The sequence below is a fragment of the Rhineura floridana genome, chromosome 16, assembly GCF_030035675.1.
Source record: "Rhineura floridana isolate rRhiFlo1 chromosome 16, rRhiFlo1.hap2, whole genome shotgun sequence".
NCBI lineage: Eukaryota > Metazoa > Chordata > Lepidosauria > Squamata > Rhineuridae > Rhineura > Rhineura floridana.
Genome location: NC_084495.1, coordinates 28,632,411 through 28,649,177, shown reverse-complemented (window position 1 = coordinate 28,649,177; position 16,767 = coordinate 28,632,411). Strand labels below are relative to the sequence as shown.

Below are 16,767 nucleotides of genomic sequence, written 5' to 3'. Positions count from 1 at the left end.
GGTTAGCCTTTTAAAACATCAAATTCTTTGTTGGTTCAGCCCAAATAATGTTTGGCATGCAAACACAATGTCAGTTCAGCACCCATCAAATTACTATGCAATGGTATATAATAAAAAAAAATTGTAACTCAATGCACACATTTCATTCAGGAGATTGCAGAAATAAATAATTGACAGGGAACATGGTTTTTTGGGAGGGTTACTTTTTATTGAAAATTGACAACATTAGAAAGGTATCAAGCTCAACAGTGCTGGTTCTTTCATGTGGGTCATGTAAATAGATACTGAGTGCAGCTGTCAAATCACAATTCTTGTTTTGTAGAGGGACAACAAATAAAAATAGAGAGAGAGAGAGAGAAGAGACAGGAGAACAAAGTATTGGGAAACAGACCCCATGCAGTGAATGTTCCAAAAAAGTTCCAAGAGCGCTCGGAAAATGCATTTTTAAGGGCAGTAACACGTGACTTGCATGATAACTTTAAAAAAACAGATGACCGATTACAGACAAATTTCTCCACAATCTTTATATCAATAATAGAAAAGTCAGTTTGCAACCCAGAAGACATTTGCAGAGGGTTGAACTTTGGGGATTAAACTCACCATAGTAATAATACTTAAGTCTTTATACAATGCTTTCCTCCCCTAAGTGCTCAAGGCACTTCCCATATTTTATCACGGTAATCCTTACAAGATCCTTGTAAGATGGGCCAGTATGACGACCCTAGACAGGGAGAGGGTGGGGCTGAGGCTGACAGAACAGTAGCTTGCTTAAGGCCGCTCTTGTAGGGGAAATGTATTAACTGTGTGCTTCACAACTCTTCTTTCTCAGCCACTAAGGTTTGTGGTAACTTTAGGGTGGTCTTCTTTAAAAAAACAAAAAATTAAATCGGAAAGATTACTCAAGCTGATTAGGTTTTACTGAAATGGCAGAGGTTATCTATGACCCCAATGAAAAATATACTTTCTCCCTTGCTTCTCCCCCCACTGCCCTTTGCTTCAGCGATAAAATTAAATATTCCTCAAGAGGTAGCAAAGTCGCGTGTTTCTGTTTGCTGTTCATTGCATAAACCTTGTGTATGTGTGTGTGTTTTAGGTTTTCGATTTGTTTTGTTTTTAATCCAAGCAAACCAATGAATTAGCACAATTTCCCCCCACAGATACTTAAAAAACACCCATCATATTTATATTGAGGCAAAATAGGAAGGAAATTATTTTTAAAAACCTGTCTCAATGTTGCTTGGCTACATTGTTAATTTGCCCGCCATCTTTAGGTTGCTCCTCAAAGCTTTTAACCAATATGCAGATGTCCGTCTTTCCGATATTCTCCCTGCTTTGCGGCGTAAACCACAAGGCACCTCAGCTTTAAACATACCCCATGCACGTCAGAAAAAACGGGAAAACAAATCCAACCCTTTCCAGATATCCGAAGATTTACTCATTCCTCCCCCTCCCAAACAGGGTGGGAACTCCTAAACTCTTCCTCAAGTGGAAATCTTCTCCATCAGACACAGAGCAGCGGGTGGAGACAGATCAGAAAAAGCTAGAGAGAGAAAGCCAGCAGGAGAAAAAAACAAAACAAAACACAGACCGTCAGTTAAAAGCAAGAGGGAGAAGCATTCAAAGAAAAAGCAGAAAAACAGATCCCAGGACACAATCAAATCAAGAGAGAGAAAATGGACAGGCGAGTGGATCAATGCTTATGCTACTGTTGGGGTTCCAAACAGAGGAGCACTGATGCATCAGAAGTCAAACATAGCAGAATTACGACTGTACACACTGTTAACAAAATCCATGTAAGCACAATATAGAGGGGGGGGTGTTTTTCAAAGCAATGAAACATTTAGAGGGTTGGGGAACCTTTGGCCCTCCAGATATTGTTGGACTCCAATTCCCATCAGCCCAAGCCAACACATCCTATGGTTAGGGATGCTGAGAGTTGTGGTCTGTCAACATCTGGAGGGCCAAAGGTTCCCCAGCCCTGCATTAGAGAATGGTTAAGAAACAACAAAAGATCAGCCTTGCCGGATCAGAATAAAAGGACCATCTAATTAATGTAACTTTCTCTTCCCAACAGGAGCAAGCCCAGATGCCTCTGAGAGGAAGATGACCAGCAGAGGCATAAAGCAAAGAACCCTCCACTGTTTCTTTGTTTACTGCTCTCCCTCCTGCATCTGGAATTTGATGGCATCCTGCACCTGGATGTGGATGCTCTATCATGGTTCCATGGTGGGGAAAATGGAAACCATTCCCCTCTCCCCAGTCTCCAATCTGAAACAATACCTGCCTTCTGGGGCTGCCTAACCTACCTCACAGGGTTGTTGTGAGGATAAAATGACTAGGGGCGGGGAGAGGCCACCATGAATGCTGCCTTGAGCTTTTGGGAGGAAGGGATAAACATGTAATAAAATTAATGGTCACAGCTGTTGTTTGTTTTAGTGGACTAGTGCAAGGATGAGGAACCTGTGGCCCTCCATATGTTGTGGGACTACAACTCCCATCAGCCTCCGTCAGCATGGCCAATGGTCAGTGATGAGGGTTGCAGTCCAACAACAGTTCAAAGGCCACAGAGGGTTGTGACCCAGAGATCAAATCCAACTACCAACATCCACTGTCTCACCTTTCAAGAGAACAACTCGTGGCTGCAAGTTTGTTTATTGAAAGCAGATGTGATAAAGGTTTGGCCCTTCATATGTTGCTGAATTCTAATTCCCATCATCCCTGACTATTGGCCATACCTGCTTGGCCTGATGGGAGTTGTAGTTAAGCAACATCGTGAGGGCACAAAGCTTCATCCCACCTGGTTTAAACTAAACAAGAGACCAATTGCTGCTCTAGATTTTGATCTATCCATCCAAACCTATAGAAAGAAGCATCACCATACCATGCTTTGGGTCTTTTGTTAGAATTACACCGTCCTTCTGAAATCCCAATACAATTTGGGGAATCTGGAACGTATTTCCACAAGTCGCTTAGGGAGAACGGTCTTTTTGCAACTCCTGTAACTGGCCCACACCCCAGGTTTTTGTTGTTTTAAAAACTTAATTTATATTCTAAGAGGTCATTTGCAAATCTGTACGAACATGGTCTAAAACACTTACTTTTCAAAAGCTTGCTGAACTGATATGCTAAGCTCCTGCCTCTTCCATAGCCCCATAAATAATTGTGTGAATACCACACTTGTTTATCTGAATACCCAAGCTGTTGAGGATCGCACCCCAGTAAGACAAAGACATGAGGTTCCATCTTACCTGCTTTTCCTGGTGATGTGACCAAGAAAGTTATCAAAAAACCAAAAACCTCAGTATATAACAATTATAATTACTGTATATAAACTCTCCCCACTCCAACACTTAACTAAAAGTAGTGATGTCTTTAAAAACAAACCCACCAGTCAAGACTCAGCCTGGTCTTTTTGCTAGGAAAAATCAAAGTTTTTTTCCAAAGGTAACTATAGAACTGTTTGCTGTAGGGGAAAGTTAAAGAGAAAAAATTAACGGGGCCCACATATTACTTTAGACCCAGGACTGGGTCTTTACTGGTCTTCTTCTTCTGCCTTCTCTTTCAAGCTTCAGTACTTTACACACACATCAGAAGCAGACCTGAAATATCAGCTGGAGAGTTACCTGTATGCTTTAAGTTGGGTTCCTGCATGGAGCAGGGGGTTGGACTTGATGGCCTCAGAGGTCCCTTCCAACTCTACTATTCTATGATTCTATGATCACGCTGGAGAAGAGGGAGGAGCTTCTCCACCATTCAGAAGACATCCTATGTGAACCAGGACCCTTACACGATCACAGGCTTTTTACTAGAGATGGGCAAATATTTTGTTTTTCTGTTTCCCATCTCTCCAGTCTTAAGTTCAGTTGTCCTGCCTTGCATCGCTGGTGCAAAAATGCACAGCAGAGTGTTGTTAGACAAGGACCACAGGCTCAGTGGTAGAGCACATGCTTTGCATGCAAAACGTCCCAGATTCAACCCCAGGCATCTCCAGCTTGAATTGGAAAAGCACTTCTCTGCCTCAGAAGCAAATAAGAAAGATTGTTACCTGGCACTGAAAAGACATTCACACTCTGCACGGGGCGCACCTCCCTGTGAAGAGTATTCCAAATAATGGCATGGGGAGAGGTGGCATAACGAAAAGGGCCCTTTCCCCAGTCACAACTTGCTTAACTTCTGATGATGAGGCCACCCAAACAAGGGCTTTGGAATATGATATGATTAATATTCAGGCAGTTCAAATGGGAGTAGGCAGTACCTACCTACTAGTTCCACCCTTTCTCTACATTAGGGATGCTGAATCTGTGGCCCTCCAGAGGTTGTACTACAATCCCCAGCATTTCTGCCAACTGGCCACGCTGGCTGGGGCTCATGGGAATGGGAGTCCAACAACATCTGGAGGGCCACAGATTCAACATCCCTGCTCTTCATAGCTGTGGGCACAAGAAAGCTAGAACGCTGTTCTTCAACCTTGGGTCCCCGGATGTTGGACTACAACTCCCATCATCCTTGGCCATTGACTAAGCCGGCTGGGGTTGATGGGACATGTAGTCCAACAGCATCTGGGGACCAAAGGATGAAGAACTGTGAGCTTGAGGACAAGTGTATATAGGAAATTTACCACTGCTGCATCACTGATCCCAGGACAGCCTTGGATGTAAGCACTAGCCTGGTAGCCTAAGCAACAAGAAACTGCATGCATCTTCCTGACCATTGGCAATGCTGGCTGAGGCTGATGGGAGTTGTGGTGCCACAACATCTGGAGGGACACTGGTTGGGAAAGGCTGGGCTAGTACCTTTGGGCAGCTTATTGACAAAGGCTGGCCTAGGATGGTATTCCCAAAATTCCACAGTGTCTTAACCTCCATAGTGTTATTTTACATCGTATACAAGAGCACACACCATTATACAGCCAGAAAATAAAATTAAAATAAAAAAAAATCAGATACTGATTAATGTAGAATATGCATCTAGATTAACATTGGTGGAAGCATCATGAGGAGACCATGGCTGAACTGAAGAGTATTAAATAAGTGAAGGTCCAATTCCAGCTCAGTGTACTCAAGGGAAATTACTCAGTACACAGCCATGGGTTACTGTAAAAGAAGGGCAAAAGAACAAAAACAAGAAAATAAAGTATTAACCAGAATTATTGTACGAAAAATGTTTATTTTTTTTTTAAAAAAAACAGTTTTTCATTGAAAATATAGATTGTGACAAAGCAACAAAAGAAATACAAATTTCAGTACATTTAAGGGGACCTCAAGAATTATTTCAGTGCAATGATTTCACTTCTAAAAAGGTACTTTGCAATCCAAGACTAATAGTTCTAAATGTACATGTTTGTCTAGAAATCCAGTTAAGGATAAATGGGGTCGTGCACGTAAGTTTCCTGGGAGGGGAGGAGGGGCATATACCAAGACACTATAATCAGATTATACTTTCTTTAGCAGTTTGTCTCAGGGATAACCAGCTTCTGTAGCCCAAGGCCGGGAGGATTTTCTTCTCAAGAGAGTGAGCCATGGGGCAGTAGTGCCTTTTGCTTAAGGAGAACTTTACCCTGTCTCACAAGTGGTCTGATGCCATTATTGAAACTGGTGTCACCAAGCAGAGAGGGCTTCACCAGGGAGGGCCATAGCTAGGGCAGAGCATCTGCCTTGCATGGAGAAGGTCCCAAATTCAATCCCCGGGTCTTCAGGGAAGGCTGGGAGAGACTCCCTCCTTGAAATCCTGGAGAGCTGCTGCCAGTCAGTGTGGAAGATACAGAGCTAGAATTATCTGACTCAAGTATAAGGCAGGTTCCTATATTCACAGATGTGGAGCCCATGTGCTCAGGCACAGCGGGCCTGTTGTATACAAAATCCAAAACAGAGATGAACGACTGCAGTGAGAAATTGCTCACTTGAACTTCTGGGGAAATTATTTTCTTTTCCATGCTACTGAAAAGGAAGTTTTAAAAAAACCTTTATGAAAATTGAAGGCCATTGTGGGCCAGATAAAATGGCTTTAGGGCCTCGATCTGGCCTGCAGTCTACTAATTGGCCATCCCAGGTGTCTATGTTATGAAGCCGACTTCTCCTTTATTTCCACGAAGAGTTTGCAAACGGTGGCCTGTGGGGCCACCAGCAGTCTTCATTCAAGTGGTCTGTGACTTAAGGCTAGAACCAAGAAGTTTAATCTTGATAATAATATTTGCTTCTAATGATGACAATATGTATTTTTATCGCTTCTTTTATTTCTTATTGTGTATTTTTACTATATTGCAATCTGAATTTTATGGAATTTAAATTGCAATACAATAAAACACAAGATAAGGAACAAAAGAAGCTATAAGAATTACACAGCATCTAGCACAGTGCGTTGCAATTGCTACAACAGGCAGGAAAACCATTAAGTGGTCTGCCAAGACAAAAGAAAAACCCATTATTTTTCAATGGAAATTCACAACAGAGATTTTTTTAAAAAAAACAAGATGATCTAGTTTAAAATCAGGGTGGGGATCCTGTAGCCTTCTAGATGTCATTGGACTACAGCTCCCATCATCACTGGCCATGCTGACTGAGGCTGAAGGAACTGCAGTTCAACAACAGCTGGAGAATACCAGCTTCTCCACCTCTGGTTTAGGCTGAACTTATACTGCAAGCATGCCAAACTCCATGAAAAAAACCCCATTAACAACCATTTTTTAAAAACCTGGTTTAAAGAGCAGGGGATTATGAACTCTGGAGAATCTATTTGTTTTTTTGGGGGGGTTATATTTAAGATAATACATATAAAGCCACATCTGCACTAACTTAATCCATCACAGCTTCCCCAAAGAATGCTGGGAAACGTAGCCGCACCTCTGTTCCTTATGGAACTATGGTACTTAGGATTCTCTGGGGAGGATGGATAAATATTAAGCCAGTTACTTTTCATGTAAATATGGCCATAATTATTTATAACCTTTATTCTGCTATATTCATCAGCTTCATTGGTTCATATTATATCTCTTTGAACTAGACACATTTTGGTGTTTTACCATACTCTGTACCAGGTGTGGGGAACCTTTGACCCTCCAGATGTTGCTGAGCTACGACTCCCATCATCCCTGGCCATGCTTGCTGGGGCTGATGAGAGTTGTTTCAGCAACATCTGGAGAGCCAAAGGTTCCCTACGTCCAATCTGTACACTTTTAAAAACTTGCCTCATTAAAAAAAAGTTACTTTGATTTGGGGGGAAAAGTTAAAGAAAAAAAGTTACAGATTTTAAAAAACAATTAAGATTTCCTTTTCCCAAAGGATGAGATTTCTAAACAAAGCCTTCCAATATATAAATAAAGCTTTCACAGTTAAAATGAAAGGTATTTTTGAAATTCAAATGTATTGCTCCTTTCCACCTTTGGTAAGGAAGTATACTTACCATTTCTCAAACTAGTCATGTATTACATAAACAGCAATAAGAAAAGATAATATTTCTAAAATATAGTTTATTAACTGATACTCCAAGGTGAAATACTTTGAATTTAATCAGATTTCAGAGGATGATCCTGCAAAACTAACTTAGAAGCATGCTTCACTGAAATAAGACGGGTATATTTGGCACTCAACAAATATAGGATATGTTCCAAAATGGTATAAGGCAGCTTCCTATGTTCCTAAGAAAGTAAGTTTTGGGAGTTTTATTCAAGAAAAATAATGGTGCTCTCTTAAAACAAGCTTACTAAGAAGTTAAGTTCCACTGAACTCAGCAGGACTTACTTCTTAGTAAACACATTCCAGGACAGGGGCAGGGAACTTTTTTGGTACAGTGAGCCAGTTCCTTACCTCACCTTGCCCCAATGCTCAGGGCTTGGGAAGCACTCAGCACAGGGCTTGCACAGGGCTTCCAAACATCTGACAACCAGCTGTTTGTCAGATTCTTGGAAAGTGCTGTGCAACAGGGCTTTGCAGGCGCTGCCAGCTGGCAGTACCTGCAGAGCCCCTTTTGACTGAGCCCCACCTTCACCTGCCCCACATCCAATATCATATAAGATGTCTGGTGTTGGACAGGTGGGCGTGCCGTGCCTGAAATGGCATGGCCCACTGACCCAAGGTTTCCCTCTCATTCTAAGATCAGACTATTTATCAGGCCTAGTTCTTCTCACTAATGCAAATCTGTGTCTGCCACCACTTCAGACTGCAGTTGAGAGCTCCTCCACATAAAAAAATCCCATATATGCTCCAACATGGAACTCCTGCACAAACATCTCCTTTCACCTGGATGGAAGAGGAAGCTCCACACAAACATTCCTTTGCAGAGATGAAGCTTTCCCCATTTCTGAGGTGATTAAGGTAGGCTAGAAAGCTCTGGGTTGTATTCAACTGTCCTACTCAGAACAGACCCATTGACCTGAATAGATCTAAGTTAGTCATGTCTATTAATTTCAGTGGGCCTGCTCTGAGTAGGACTAGCATGGAACACAACTCTCTGTATTTGCACAGTGGAGGTCCTATGCCTGCAGACACTCAACAAATCAGAGCTATTATTCAATGGGCACAGGAGCATTTTTCTTCCTGTGCAGCATAGCAACTGGAACCAAAAAAGTAACACCAATCCACTTTGAAGCTTAGGTTATAACTTGAAAGACTCTCTGGGCTATCTGTTAGGGGAGGAATCACAGCTCAGTGGTAGAGCACATACTTTGCATGTAGACAGTCTTAGGTTCAATCCTCAGTATCTCCACTTTAAAAAAAAAAACCAGAGCAGAAAGCAGGAAATATGAAAAACCCTCTACCTGAGAACCTGGAATGGTGCTACCAGTCAAAAGAGAAAATGCAGGGCTAGATGGACTGGTGTTTTGACTTGGTCTTAACTGAGATAACCTATCCTGTGTTGTTCCCAACATTCTACAAACCCTCAACTGCATCTTTTTATAAAGAGACATTTTCACACTCCTAGGGCTTTTTCATCATGCCTTTGTGGCACGTTTTATAACAGCCAGTGAAAACATAAATACAAATTAAAAAAACATCATAAGGAGGAATCCTGTTAACCTCTCTAAACAAGTAAAGGGTGGGGAGAAAGGAAGGCATCTTTTACACTTATTTTTTTTGTCTTCACTACAGAGTCCGTGACAGGGCTCAGGCGTCGCAGCGCAACTAATAAGCAAACATGCTGCCCTGCCATGCACACACGCACATCAATGCATTAATGAGATGCTGGCAAAGAATTACTTAGGACATGGGCTAAGACAGATAACAAGTACTCAGAGCTTCTCTTATCAGCTCCACAGAAGTGACTGCCGAGTTCTTTGCCAAAACAGTAAAGAAGAGTACAGCCTCTTTGGGGGGGGGGGGTAGATTAAAAAAAAAAAAAGATAAAAAAGCAAGTGTTTGCTTTGGGGAGGAGATGGGCAAATAGGTACAGAGATAGATTGCACTGTTAACTCAGAGTGTGGGGTGGTCGTTTCTGGCGCAAAAGAATAGGATCTACAGGAAACCTGAACTGAAAATGAAAAAAAGAAAAGAAAAAAGGATTAATGTTTATCTGGATTAAAAGTAAGTTAAATAAGATAAATATGGCTTCCAACAGGGGTGGGCAACATAAATTGGATCAAAGGCTACAATGGAAACATATGGAACACAAAGGTCATTTGTGTGGATATTACATGCAACTGGTATATTATCTGAATGAACATGGTTGGTATCAATGAAGTATCAGTTGTGATACTTCTGTTCTGAAACTGAACATGAATAAGCTAAAAGCAGATTGTTTATAATGGTCTTCAGGGAAAAAAAACCTAGTTTAAAAACCAAACAACTGATAGCAATGAATTTGTGCCTGGTTCCTGAGCCATTAAGCTCATAAATATCAAATATGTTGTCAAGTTGATTAGGCATTTTAAAATGATATTTAAATTTGTGGTTCCCAAGATACCAGCAAAATATATTAAGCAGCACCAAAGAATCTTGATATCCATATTTAGTCTGTGGTTGCGCGTTGCCCACCCCTGGTCTCTAATTTGTAGAAGGGAGGGGAAAACACACACATTAATAAATGGCATTTAATTTTACTTAAACATGCTTGAAGTCACGGTGGTGTGAATATAGTCTTTCAGTTTTCAGCAGATTGCAGCAGGGTTGTTCAATTAGATGCAAACTGTTTATGCCCCAGCAAAAATAGGGAAGCCACACAAGGCTTTTCAGGCCAAATCAATACTGCAAATGTTTTGTGAATTGTTGAACAAGATTTTTGGTTATTGCGCTTGGCAAGGATTAATGCCCCTATTCAGAAAGGCAATGTTTGCAAACTGTCTTAGGACCAACTACAACAAAAGAATGCATATTTGAGCCATGGACCAGCACGCCACAGCCTTGCGTATGGCGGCATGCCAAAAACAACCCAAAACAAGAGCCCACAATGTTTACTCCAACTACACTCCATCCCCTAGATGTGTTCTCAGGCCCTGTACAGAGCACTCCCATTGTATGAGGTTATTTTCCACATTTCAAGTCTTGAAGAGCAACCCATTGTTTCTCCTCTCTCAAACCTCTCTTTTGTTCTGCGCGCTTATTGTTCCATAAAAAATGCATTTAACCCAGAAGAATTTCCACTGAAATGACTATATATAAGGCCTATGGAGGATGGGGGAACCACATTTGCCCCAAAGTAGCTTTGATGTAAACAAGATGTTGTCTTGAACACTGACACTGCTGGAACAGACCTGTTTTGCCTGTGGATGGATGGCAGTAGGCATAAGTTATTGTGGGACAGTAATCTAGACCTCTAGTCAGCAATTAGTTGTTGCTTTTTAAAGGGGGGCGCATCTTTGAAGCTGAGCCAGAGGAAAAGGGTTGGCAGCACTGGCTCCATCCACTTGCCATATGGGGCAAAAGGCTCATTAACCCTTTCCTCCCCAATGTGACAAGGAGGCTTGTCAAAATTCCCCTCTCAGCCTGAGAGCAAGCCAAGCCCAGGCAAAGAATGAGTAAGTAACTGGGGGAAACATATTAGAATAACTTCAAAGAGAGGCTTTCTGGCTTTTTCATGCTGGAGAGGAGGGGGTTAAAGAGTCCTTTGCCTCTATCTCAACATGTGTGGGAAGCAGCAGCAGAGGCACATCATTGGAGGGTGTGTGTGCTGGGATTGTTGGATATGCTAGAGGCCAGACTGCAGGTTCAGAGTAGTTGTGTCTGCATTTATTATTATTTTTAATGCGAAGTGCCCTTTTGGGATCCCACTGCAATGGCTATTTGATTTAGTCAAGCTTACCAGCACAATGCGCCCTCATGCACCATGCAGCAAGCAGCAGGGTTAACTGTAAAAACAGCATACAAATGACAACTAAGGAAAGTGAAGACAATTTACTGTACCAAAACCAAAGGGGGAAAAAAAGATTTTGATTTTAGGTTTCATATTTTTAAAAAGTGAACAAAAAGAAATAACACCTTAGAGGACCAGTTAACGGCCAACGGTTAAAGCTGCTCTAAACCTATGAGACGATATGACAACTGGAGCAATATTCATATTAGGGGGAGGAATGACCCTTTAACCTTTTGGTACCATCTCAGAAGACTACAAGGGACAGATTTTATCAAGGCAAAGATGGGGGATCTGTGGCCAGATGTTGTTGGGCTCCAGCTCCCATCAGCCCAATCCAGCACGGTCAATGGTCAGGGATGATGGGCACGGTAGTCTAGCAATATCTGGAAAGCCACAGGCTCTCCACCTTTAAAGTCTCCCTACCTTTGCCTCTGTAATTCAAGCACTGAATATTAACTACGCCTAACCTTCCAGTACTAAAGTTGAAGGCTGCCACTGGCCACAACTCTTCCAAAATGGGAGGAAGAGGTATTGCTCTCTGCCCGCAAGTGTTTGGTGAAAGCTCTGTATGCCTGATGCAGGCAATTAAGAGCAGCAACCAGTTCAGTTTGATACAAAAGTGAAAATAAGGACTGGACTGGACCTGAAGGCCTTAAAACCTGTGACGTTGGTGGTGCCAAAAACGTTAACAGCACCGTCCATGTCAGGAACTGATTCAGATGGGAAGACTGGTGCCACAGGGAACAATAAAAAGTAGCCTCTATGCAGCAACCAAGGTATAAACCAACTTTTCATCAGGCAATTTCTACATGCCTGCTGTGGCGAGTTTATAATGATCACAGGCCCAAGTTCCTGCTAAAGGGGCAGTCTTTTGGACTAGGCCTTCCTGGTGTCAGGATTTAGTCCAAACAGTTTCCATTTGCCTAGCTTTTGCCAGCATGAAATCTAGTTGAGCCAAAGGCTCACTGAGCAGGATGAGGAGAAAACATTTCTGGCAACAACTGCTGGAGGTAGAACTTTGTGGTGTCTTACTGTGCTGTCTCAAGCCTCTGCTTGTAACTCAAGGCACAGCCTGGGCAGACAAGACGTGCAAAAGGCAAGACAAGCTTGCTTTTGCATTGAAGTTAATAAAAGGCAGGGTGTGTGTGTGTGGAGAAAATCATGAGGCAAAATGCCACCCAACCGAAGCCCAACTTACTTCTTCCTCTCCTTGTCTCTTTTCAGAGTTTGGGAGCCTCCTGCCTGCTGGGCCTGAGACTGGAGCAATTCAGCTGCCGTCTTCCTCTGCTTGAACGCATTGACTTCATCGTCCAGGCATTTCTTCTTGTCCTCCAGTTTCTTCTTTTCATCCTGATGGAGCTTCTTCAGGCGATCAAATTTCTCGTGCAACTGGAACAGAAGCACAGGGTAAAAGGATACAGGAGTGGAACAACACAGAGCTGGCAAATAGATGCTTGGCAGAAGACCACAGGATTCTCAAAGCTATGTTGCAGGGAGCCTTGAGGTTCCTCAGAAGCCTATCAGGAGACTCCTCACTAAGGAGATATAGGATGGTCGACAAGTCTCTCTGAAAGACAGCTTGCCCTCCACTATTGCTTTTCCTGTGGAATGTGCAACCGCAGTGGAGTGTTCATAGTGTTCTATACTTGCAAGTTTGCACAAGACAACAGCAAGGCCCAGTAATTCTGCACTCAGTGCTATTCATGAAGAGACTATACATACAGGGATATGCCCCCAAATTCTCTGCACTGCATGCAGGTGTTTTAAGAATCAGGACTACAGCTGTGTCCATACATCACAGCAAACCATAAACCTTGGCTTGCTTACTGTGCAGAAGTGAAATTGCACCTGCTTTGCTGCTCCTAGCTCACACTGGGAGGAAACAAACCACACCCCCTGGCTTAGTGTTACATCCGAACTAGGAATCATGATCTGACCGCTCTTGAAAAAGCCCTTCCTTGAAACATTGATTTGTGACAACTACCACCCAGTCACAAATATCCCCTTGTTAGGGAAGGTGATTAGGGTTGTAGCACAGTAATTGCAAGTACTCGTTGATGAAACAGATTATCTTGACCCATTCCAGTCTGGGTTCAGGCCTGGTTATGGGGCTGAATCAGCCTTGGTTGCCTTTATCAGAAGGACAGGGGGAATGTGACCCTATTATTCTTACTTGATCTCTCAGTGGCTTTTGATACCATGAACCATGGCATCCTTCTGAGCCAACTTGGTGACATGAGTATCGGAGGTAGTTTTACAGTGATTCTGATCCTGCCTCCAGGATCATTTTCAGAGAATAGCACTGGGTGATTCTCTTTCGGCCCCCTGGCAGTTGTGCTGTGGGGTGCTGCAGGGTACCATCTTGTCTCCAATGCTGTTTAGCATCTATATGAAACCCTTGGGAGTGGTCATCAGGAGATTTGGGGTGAGGTGTCAGCAGCACGCTGATGATACCCAGCTCTATTTCTCTCTATCATTTGAATCAGGAGAGGCCATGCTAGCCCTAGACCGGTGCCTGGACTCGGTGGTGGACTGGATAAGATGGAGGTGCTGTGGGTTGGAGGTTCCTGAATTTGGATAATTGCCTACTTTCGATGAAAGAGCAGTTTCATAGTCTGGGGGTATTCCTGGATCCATCTTTGTCGCCAGAGGTCAGTGACTAGGCGTGCCTTTTATCAGCTTCGACTGGTAAGACAGCTGCAGCCATTTCTGGAGCAGGATAGCCTGACCACTGTTGTCCATGCACTGGTAACCTCCAGGCTGGATTACTGTAATGTGCTCTATGTGGCACTGCCCTTTAAGTTGGTCCAAAAGCTGCAGCTGGTGCAAAATGCCGTGGTGAGACAGCTCACTGGGGCAGGGTATCACCAACAAGTCACCCCGGCTGCTGAAAGAACTACACTGGCTGCCCATTTGCTACTGGGTCAAGTTCAACGTTCTAGTTTTGGTGTACAAAGCCCTATACAGCTTGGGACCAGGATACCTGAAAGACCGTCTTATCCCTTATATACCCAGTCGATCACCGTGCTCTGCAGGAGAGGGCCTCCTGCAGATACCATATTATCAAGAGATCCGTTCCACACAACATAGGAAGCGGATCTTTAGTGTTGTGGCAGCAACCCTTTGGAATTCCCTCCCCTTAAATATTAGACAGGTACCATCTCTGTTATCTTTTCAGCACCTACTGAAGACCTTCCTCTTTCAATAAGTTTTTTAAGTAGAGAGCTTATCCCAGTCTGCGTCTGTGTTAGAATTGCTTTTTAAGATATTTTTAAAGATGTTTCTAAAGCTGTTTTGTTTTAATATGTTTTAAAGTCCTTTGTTCTTAAGGTATTTTAAAGTGCTTTTACTGTTTTGTTTGCCACCCTGGGCTACTTCTGGGAGGAAGGGCGGGATATAAATTTAATAAATAAATATTTTGTGTGAATTTTGTGTGATTTGCATATTTTATACTAAAAAGTAAATTTCAGTTAGCCTTGAATTTAACAACAAGAAAATCATGCAGAAATACACCTCTCTATAACCTTTAACACCACACACAGTTTAAGCCAATATCAGAGAACACAATCAGTAAGAGTCATCACATTCACCTCTTTTTCAGCCTCTTTCAATTCTGCTTCTTTCTCCTTAACTCTCTGGACAAACATTTGCCTCATTTCCTCTTCCTTTTTCTGTAGCTCTCCCAGGAACTCGTTCCTTTTAGCCTCATAGGTTTCTTGCAAACTAAGGTGACAGGATGGGAGATGGGGACAGAAGGCAACATTTCAGAGAGATATGAAGTGGGGAGAGGAAGTGTATCAAATTTTGCTTGCTAATAATGTAATCAAACACCTAGTAATGCGTTGGAAGTCTACAAATCTGCATTGCCATCATTATGCTGAATTGTGTGAAACAGCACCTCTAATCTCAAGCTGCTGTGCTTGGGTGTATGTTCAAAATAAATTCTGCAAGTTTCTAGACCTCAAGGCTGAAGAGGAAAACTAAAAAAATCTAAAGCTTGGGTATGATGAAGTTGGTAAGTTCCCTCTCATTGCAACAAACCCCCTTGGAACCAGAATGACTTTTAATAATCACATCTCTTATGAGGGAAACTAAAATTCTGTGCTCAGAAAGGAAAATTAAGTAAGTCTCTGCCTGTTTGTTGTGTGTAATTTAATCTGTTTCAATCGTCTGCAGTTTCAATTTGTAGGATTTTTTTTAAAAAAAAATAAAGGATCAAAGTGATATAGATGAAAGAGATTGACTAGAATAAAGAAAGTAGGGATGCTGAGAGATTAAGAACCATGCAGAAGAGCAAGGAACAGCACATGGCACTGAAGCATTTTCCATACACAGCTCATATATGTCTCCAGACACTTCACTGAAGCCACAAGAACCAGGAATTTAAGATTTTTTAAACAACAACAACAACATATTCTCTGGAAGTCAAAATTTGGCACAGGACTTGCTTCCAGACATACACCATTCCTAAAGGTCCAACGCTGATTGGATTATAAGTAAATTACACTATGTTTGTGGCCAGCTAAGTGTTGCCACTGTTCATTTATTATTCTCTTAGAGAAGAAGTTCCTTTCTTTCCAATCCCTATGAGTAATATTCTGGTGAATAGATACCTGAACGGCTTGCTGTCTGGATCAGTGTCCTTAAATCCCATTTCCTCCAGTTTACATCGCCGGTACAACTCGTAATGGCGTGTGTGCGTCTGTTCGCGGAGATCCTCCATGTTGACGCGGATCAACATCTCTCTTAGTTTCACAAAGTCACAGTGTGCTTCATTTTCCACTATAAGGGTTCATGGAAATAAGAGGGAGACAATCAAGGCCACTTGAACGCAGGTGCCTCTAAACATTTGTCACACTGAGGTCTCCATAGTTCAGGGAACAAGAAGTTTTAATCTCCCCTTAGTTAACACCCCTAGGGATATAAGAAGACAGTGATTTCCATCCTGTCCTGGGTTTATTGCAATCAGTGTTGTTTCTGTTCTGCTATAGTTCGGCTTCTGTTAAAACCTATGTTACTCATTTTGCTATCTGCTTTGGCTGAAACTTATGTAATGAATTATATAATTAATTTAATGTATTTCAGTAGAAGGGAGACATCAAGAACAATGCAGTAAAATAATGTAAGTATTTACGTAATATTTGCAGACTAAAAGAACAACTATAGCAAATACTGCTTGTATGATTTCTGAATACGACAAGAGTGCAAATTGCAGAAATTCCATTTCCGCTTCCATTTCCTGCAGTGTCCACCCCCACCCCATGAACCCCAGAAGAAGTCCGTCTCAGTTCAGCTCTTATTGGCACTCATTTTCAGCACTTTTTGTTTGTGGTTTTCTATCTAGCTTTTTAAAGGCTCACACAAATTAAAGAACTATATAAGTGAGCTAGACAAACTGGGCTTAAGGTAAGCACAGTTTAGACATTAGCAATAGCCTAGGGTGGAAACAAACAACAAAACAACAACAAAAAAGAGAGAGGGAGAAGA

General features: G+C 42.2%; 1 protein-coding gene across 9 annotated transcripts in view; it reads right to left on the bottom strand.

The window, feature by feature from the left end:
• Positions 1 to 16,767, bottom strand: part of LOC133371358 (septin-6) — an 84,470-nt gene that overhangs the window by 25,325 nt on the left and 42,378 nt on the right. For 4 of the 9 annotated variants that reach the window (XM_061598703.1, XM_061598699.1, XM_061598701.1 and 1 more), the window contains 3 exons: positions 15,894 to 16,062; positions 14,871 to 15,003; positions 12,479 to 12,669 (listed from right to left, as the gene is read on the bottom strand). In XM_061598703.1, coding sequence (XP_061454687.1) covers positions 12,479 to 12,669; positions 14,871 to 15,003; positions 15,894 to 16,062 — 493 coding nt within the window. The other 5 variants (XM_061598709.1, XM_061598707.1, XM_061598704.1 and 2 more) reach the window with 5 other exon arrangements.